The sequence below is a fragment of the Colossoma macropomum genome, unplaced genomic scaffold (assembly GCF_904425465.1).
Source record: "Colossoma macropomum unplaced genomic scaffold, Colossoma_macropomum, whole genome shotgun sequence".
NCBI lineage: Eukaryota > Metazoa > Chordata > Actinopteri > Characiformes > Serrasalmidae > Colossoma > Colossoma macropomum.
This window is the reverse complement of record NW_023494796.1, coordinates 17,626,184-17,634,109: the sequence shown is the minus strand read 5'-3', so window position 1 is coordinate 17,634,109 and position 7,926 is coordinate 17,626,184. Positions and strand designations below refer to the sequence as shown.

The 7,926-nt window shown below is 37.5% G+C and overlaps 1 protein-coding gene across 1 annotated transcript; it reads right to left on the bottom strand.

Annotated features, from left to right (window-relative positions):
- Positions 1-2,852: 2,852 nt before the first annotated feature.
- fabp2 (fatty acid binding protein 2, intestinal) lies at positions 2,853-6,888 on the bottom strand. Its single transcript, XM_036582996.1, has 4 exons — positions 6,637-6,888; positions 4,768-4,940; positions 3,385-3,492; positions 2,853-3,094 (listed from the first exon to the last, which is right to left on the bottom strand). Exons 1-4 carry the CDS (start codon positions 6,701-6,703, stop codon positions 3,044-3,046), a joined length of 399 nt encoding a protein of 132 aa, XP_036438889.1. The 5' UTR covers positions 6,704-6,888; the 3' UTR covers positions 2,853-3,043.
- Between the last annotated feature and the right edge of the window lie 1,038 nt (positions 6,889-7,926).

The following is a 7,926-nucleotide window of genomic DNA, read 5'->3' as shown; positions in this document are numbered from 1 at the left end:
TGTTTTTGTTGTTTTTGTTGGGTGTTATTTTAAAACTGCGCTCAGGAGTAGCACATAATATACTGTGATAGCAGGGTGACCTGGGGGAGGTGCTGCTGCTGCTCTGACGCAGCGCTGCCTCTGCTGTACTGCCAGAGATTTACTAACGTAACTTGAAAGGTGGAACCCCCGGCTCAGCCAATCATATCAGACCTCATAAGTTGTAAGCCAGTCATATCAGACCTCATAAGTTGTAAGCCAGTCATATCAGACCTCATAAGTTGTAGGCCAATCATATCAGATATAGTAGCCATGCATTGTTATTTACAGTAACTTAATGTCAGTGAAAAGGTGACATGGAGTTTATCATAATGCAATTTTATATTCTTCAGTTCCTCAATTTGTAGATGAAAATTAAGAGGCAGCAGCTCCATTGAAAGGCTACTTAGGTAAGAAGATTTTCACCAGTTAAAAAAAAAAATATGATCACTCATTAATCCTTGAATAATGTGAAGAAGATAAAGACACCGAAGGAGACTGACAGGACTGTAGTAGATCTCATGGAAGTTAGTGACCAAGAAGAAAGTGAGGGAGAGTTGTTTAAGCTTTTATTTCAAATAAGTACTGAGTTTTATTGAACTCAACTGGGAACATGTCACTATTACCATAAAATTCTGTCACCTAGCTTATTAAACATGCCTACAGAGCAAAATCACACTTCATGATTCCACCAAAACTGAACTGAACTATAATCTGTGCATTTGAATTATATTTTTAGGATCTTGTAACTGATCTATTAGAGAAGATATAGCATTGCTTGAGTTCAGTCCCCTAGGGTCATCTGTGCCTGTTGTGAGTGCATGGATACAGTGTTTAAATCATACTAGATCTGTGCTTAATACAGACTACAAAGATACAGCTCTGCTGTGTGCTAGTTTGACCAAATAACAATTTTCGTATCAATTTTCTGGCTGTTCTAAATGTTTATGATGTTATGTTTTGGGGCCCATTAAAAAATTCTCCTGGGAGGCTCAGCCTCCACATTCATAAACCTCTAGTGTTGACCCAGCTTTTAAAGGAGTGGTTTCTGTACACCTTTAGACACAGTTGGACATGGTATTGCCCTGGGCTAAAGCCCAGACATGTTTTGTGGAATTCTGTTCAGAGGTTGTGTTGAAACAAATAGTCTGGAGGCTGTTCACTTCCTTAGAAAACTGATGACCAAAGTGTTGCACTTTCATTTTGCATTTTGAAATGCATTCTATTCTTTATGCAATCTGCACTCTGTTTTTCTTTATTATTTATTATTATCAGCAGAAGTAGTAGTAGTAGTAGTAGCAGTAGTAGTATAGTAGAAGCAGTGGTAGAATAGTAGTGATAGAAGTAGTAATAGTGCTAGTACTAGAAGGAGTAGTGAAATAATAGAAGCAATGGTTGTAGCAGTGGTAACAGTAGTCACAGAAGTAGTAGTAGTTGTTGGAGTAGAGTAGTAATTGTAGCATTAGTAGTAGAAGTTGTTGAAGAAGTAGAATAGTAACAAAAGTGGTGGTAGTAGTAGCAGAGTAGTAGTAGTAGCAGTTGTAAAAGTGGTGGTAGTAGTAGTTATTATAGTAGTAGAATAGTAGTAGACCAGTAATAGAGTTGTAGTAGTACAATAGCAGCAGTAGTAGAATAGTAGTAGTAGTTGTTGAAGTAGTAGAATAGTGGTAGACCAGTAGTAGGTAAAGTAGTAGTGGATTAGTAGTAGTAGTTGTTGAGGTAGCAGAGCGGTAGTAGTAATCGAATAGTAGTAGTTGTTGAAAAAGCAGGATAGCAATAGTAGCAGTAGCATTCGTAGTAGCAGTAGTAGTTGTTCAAGTAGAATAGTAACAAAAATGTTATTTGTAGCAATTGTAAATGTTTGTAGTAGCAGTTGTAAAAGTGATAGTAGTTGCTGAAGTAGTAGAATAGTAGTAGAGCAATAGTGGTAATACAATAGTAGAAGCAGTAGTAGAATAGTACTAAAGCAGTAGTAGTAGTACAATAGTAGAAGTAGTAGTAGTACAATAGTAACAGTAATAGAATAGTAGTAGTACAATAATAGCAGTAGTAGAATAGTAGTAGTAGAACAATAGTAGTAATTGAATAGTAGTGGAATAGTAGTAGTAGTTGTTGAAGTAGAATAATAGTTGTAGTAGTAGTAGTACAATAATAGTAGTAGTAGTAATAGTAGTAGTTGTTGAAATAGTAGAATAGTAATAGCAGTAACTTTAGTGATAGCAGTAGTAGTAATAGTAGTAGTAGGAATAATAGCTGAAATAGTAGTAAAGTTATCATTGTTATTATTATTCATTTCTTGTAGCAAAAATAAACACTTCAATTTAAAAACCTTAAACTCCTTTTACTATTAATACCTGTAATGATAACTTTAAAACCCCATTTATCCTAATACCTCAATGAAATAAAACAAACAGCTTTATTTACCTTTAATAACTTTCATGATAACTTTAAAACCCTCTCGTCATCTTGTCAAATTTGTAATGAGGTATAAACCTGCTCCTACATGACATACATACTTGGAAAGTTCCATGTGACCACAAAGGTTACACAGTGAGAGCCGTAAAGAAATTCATGTAAATTCTGAGCCTTAAAGACATCACTGGTTTTCACAGTGGAACTTGACGTTGTGTGGGGTGAGATGCTCACCATTCCTGCCCCCCAGTACTTGAATTCATTTTCATTCAGTACTTTCAATTCATAGCAAATTCATAGCAAAGCTTCTTATCTCATTCATAAGTTTGTCATGTTAATCTTTCTTCTACTCATCTGCCATCCGTTTCTGTTGTTCAATTTTTTTTTGTGCTTTTATTACAAATGAAAAAGAAATAATAAAATACATCTCAGAAGTGACTTTATTTTCTTAAATATCAAAATTCACAGTTCAAAATATAACTGATGTGCTGTATATAACAGTGCCGACAGTGATGTTTGAAAACATCCAGATGGTTGAGACGTTTGAGTTTGATGAGAAACAAAAAAAAGAGGTGTTTCTGATCAACTTGTCCAGATTCAGAACCACTTCATTTTAGGACCTCTTGAAAATCCTCTGAGCGTCCACACCTTCATAGCTGTAGCTCTGTGGAAAAAATGAAATGTTTTATATAATCAATCATTTTGGTGAACCACATGCTAAACATTTTTAAGTGCTTTAGATTGAATATTTAAAGTATTTTTCAAACAAATGTGTTGCTCTGTTATTTGTCTTAAAAGGTGCACAATACAATCATTTTATATGTGTTCCCAAAATTTGGCGTTATATTGCTGAATACAGTGAAACTTCTGAATGCTAAGGTGAGAATGCTCATTTATTATTTAGTACAGGAAATAGCCTGTTATTAGTAACATTTCTATCTGTGATCCCATTACCTGTATGAGTTCGTCACCAACGATTTGCCTGGTGGTTATCAGTACTTTTCCGTTGTCTTTGCGGGTGAAGTTTCCCTTCAGCATTTCACCCTCCATGACCCAGCCACCCTGTTTAGAGTTCAGTGATCACAAAGTCAAGCTAACATTCACAATAAACATTGAACAAAGCAGTGAGTGATAAAGATGTTCAAGCTGCCTAGAAATGACACCAATGAGAGCAGTGTTTTCCTACTGTGAGGTGAAAAGATTTACAGATTAGCACAGATATACTGTATGTTTTTGTCTTAGCCTCTTCAAGAATGAACTTGTTATACAACCAGGCCGATGGCTGAGCTCATTAAAATCTAACTCTCGAGCCGTCTTTGGTTAAAAATCTAATTTACACAAACTGCTCCTAATGCCAATTGTAGGATTTTGCAATTTTTACAATATATACAATCACATTACATTTTCACTTGCTTTGAAATAATTTTGTACCAGAAGCTTCCCTTTTCACGTTTACATGTTCTTTACCATTCAAGTCAACTGGCTTTTTCTCCTGGCAAATTTTACTTCATGTAATCATGGCCTTAAGCATGCAGACGTATGCTTCAGTTGCTTGTTAGCTACGTTAGCCTCGTAGCACCTTGTAGCATTTTTACACCTTCCCTGTTGTAAAGAAACCTTGTATCTCCTCCTGCTGGTTGGGGTCTTCTTCAGTTTTGTACTGGAGCTATGAGGCTAATGTAGCTAACAAGCAATGGAAGCTAATAACCTGCTGGTGTCTAAAAAATAAAAATGTTTCAGAGCTAACAACAGTACTAGCAACCATTTTAAAGCCTGATTTTTGTTAGTTCTTTTGTCCATTTTAAATACATAAAAATGAAAACAGAAGCAAGTCTATTTTAAGGCAGCTGTGTGATGATTTAAGCTGCTGAATGCAGCACTAAGCAAAATTAACAGCTACTGGAAGCTGAATCCTTTTTCACATTCCCACACCCTTTACCATTCAAATTAACTGGCTTTTTTTGCCTGGCAAACTTTACTGACATTTGGTGTAACTGTGGCTTTAGACATGCAGTTTGCACAATGCTGACCTGGCTGCTAGAAGATTGCATAACTTGTGAGCTACATTCCTATCGCTAGCACAAAACTAAAGAAGCAAACTTAAAACATGTCTTGGCTGTTCCACTGCATTTGAGGTAAGGGGAAAATAGATTTTTGGCCAAACTATTGCTTCAAGTAACCATCCACAGTGGCCAAAGTACTCGATTATCATCCACTCACTGGCCACTTTATTAGAAACCTCTCAATTCATAAAGCGGTCAGTGAGTGGATGTTTCAGGCAGGAGTTTCTAATAAAGTAGATGGTGAGTGTATAGGTGCTTGTAAACGTTTGCTTACAGTGAGTTCAGTGCCATCAGCCAGGGAGTACTCAAAGGTGCCCCCGAGGGTGAAGTCCAGCTCCAGTGTGCGGAAGGCGCTGACCTCCTTCACGTGGAACTTGTCGCCGGTCTGCTCCAGAGTGATCTTCAGGTTATCATGAGCTGCAAGTTTTCTTTTCACCAAGTTGATGCCTGTTTGGACACACCCCAGATGATGACTCGTTCAGTTCACCCAGGAACAATTACGTAATTATCCGTCTCAAAGGATTAACCTGTACTGTTTCACCATGACAACAAGCCATGTATGTCATATATGTACTGTTGCTGCTGCATTGTCTCAGACTTGCTTTAGTGCTAAATGTGCAGTTAACCTCTATGTGTATGTACATAGGATTATATATAATGACCTTTTGTTCATTCAGTTTTAAGACCATTTTGCCCAAATTCTCAGAGAGAAGGTGTGATGCATGGCAACATACATTGGTGAAAAATTATATAGAAATATGTGGGGCATAGCAATAGCTTTCGAGAGCTGTTGAGGTACACTGAGCCTTGGTCATGGCATTTATGTTATGCTTTATTTTGGGTTAGTAAAGAATGCTAAAAAACTTTTAACAGCCCATCCTCATAAATTCCATTAATTTTAATAACGTTTACATTTTTTTAATATTTTTATCTTGTTTCATATATGTGCTTATGTTTGGCCCTGCCTATTAATACTAAGTTCCATTCCATGTTCCATACAAGGAACACTGTTTAATATTTTGGTGCGTTAATACAGAATACAGAACTTGTGTGCTCAGAAATGGCCTTGAAAGCAGCTCAGCCAATCAGATTTCAGAACCAGAACAGTTTTATAATTGATATTGATATTTTGATGGGCCGCATCCTTGGTTTTAGGCTTGCCAGTTAACAATTGATCGTTGAGTGCTAACGGTCGGTTATTGGTCAAAGAACTTGCCAAAAATTGCATCCCTAGTACATTTGAATAAAATATATTAATATCTAGAGGTGGCACCGATCTGATACTGGGATCAGCATCGGCTGATATCAGCATAAAACACTGGATTGGATATTGGTGGGAAAACAAATAGAATGACTCCAATCCTGTAACAAATCTGTCCTAAAACAGCACACACTCACATTGTGTTATGTGATGTTAGCTGTGAATTTCCTTCTATGGAGTAGTAAAGTGTATGAACAGTGTCTGCAAAATAGCCTACATTTAGATGCTCATTTTAGTGAAGTGCACCAATGAAAACAGCCCATTTTAAAGCTTAGAAGTTTTTGAAGAAAATAATGAGATTTGTATTGTCTGATATTTAAAGTTTCAGTATTGGTATTGGAAAAGAAAAAGTGGTATCATGCCATCTCTAACATGCACACAGTTTTGTTTCTCAGTCACTTTTATCAGTAATTTACATAATGTCATGTTGAAATTATGTGCACACTAAATTGTAAATTCAATGCATGACTTTTGTCACTTCCCAGGCATGTTCACCAAACCATCTTCTGGATGTTTACCTTCCTGCACATTTCATCTCTAACCCAAAACTAACAAACCTCCTTTAGCTAATCCAAGACTTAATTAGTTGGACTAGGTGTGGTCAAATAGGGTTAGAGCTAAAGTCCACTGGAAGGTCTCCAGGAGCAGCACTGGTCACCACTGCTCTGCAGTTTTTATTAACTATACCAGATCAACTTAGCTTCCAGAATGTTCCTAATCTCTTTTGTTAATTCAGGCTGTGCACTGAATACATATTGCACATCTTAAACAATGTGGCCCAGAAATGAGATCATCTGTTTTCAGTGTAGTTATGGAAATGTACAAGTCCTCAGTCCATTTGAATCTTATGTTGATACTCATAAATGAATGTATATTTCTCACCCATTTGTTCCATAAACTTCTCATAATTCTCATTGCGGTCCACTTTCCATGTGCCGTTGAACGTCATGGTGGTAGGAGGTTGCAGTCCTGGACAGGAGTGTGCAGGTTAGTGAGTGTGGGAGCACCAGAGTGGGCTGATATTTCCTCACGTCGTTCTTTATATGCTCTGAGCAACGACAGCACGCCCCCTTATCCTTCAGCATTATCTTTATGCTGATGTGGCTGAGTAAAGCTCACGCAGAGTGAATCTCGGCCCCCTCAAGGCATCCCGGCATGCAAAGCTTCTCTCAGGGATTGGGGAAAGGGGGAAAAAAGAAAAGCATGAAGGCTTGAGTCACTGTGTGAGAACAAGTGGCTGCTTGTGTGGGACGAGCAAATATTCGTGTTTGATTTGCAAGCCTGTTGTTCATGCTGACAGAGCCTCTTTGATTGGATGAGGGCTTGGAGCTATATGTTTACACTGCGAGGGTGTGCCGTAGTGGGAGAACATAGCTACGCTTCTGCAGTGTGTGCGCAGTTAACCACAGTGAACCTGTAGGGCGTGTGCAGTAACAAAGTACACTGTAATGAGGTAATGAGGTGAATTTAAGAAGCACTTTATCAGCAAGCTGAAGGATCTTTAGTAGTTTGCAAATGCACATGTATGAAAGTGCATGTCAGTGTAAAAGTTTATAGCACCCAAACTGCGAAACATTAAATTTATGACAAAAGCCCATCTGAAACTGGAGAATAATTCTGGTCCTGCCTTGTGTCTCATTTGTTGTATTTACAGTTCTGTGCAAAACACCGCTCTTCATTTATTTAATTTCCAGCATAATCAGCTATAAAAAAAATATTTGCAGGAGATATTTCTGATGACATTAGCTATAAGATAAGCCACTTGCATAAGGAAGTCCAAGGGAAGTGAAAACAGGTCTTTAAAAATATGGAGTTCAAAAAAATAATTCAAAGATATTGAGAAAATTGGATTCCTAACGAACACCTGCAAGACCTGGTAGACCACTAAAACTGTCCCTATCAGATAAACAGCACTTAAAGCTTTCATCTTTGAGAGATCTGTGAGAACAGCTGAGCATGAATCTGAAGGAATGTGTAGCTATCAAGCAGCTGTTGTTGCGAAATGAAAGAAATCCTGACCTCAACATCACTGAATGCATCTTGGATCATGAGAGGCAGAAAATGCAACCAATTTCTAAGACTGAACTTTGGAGGTGTGGAAAAATATCCCAGCAGATTTCCTTGAGAAACTGAAAGCAGGTCTCCTGAAAAGAAGGGAAGAGGTAATAAAGG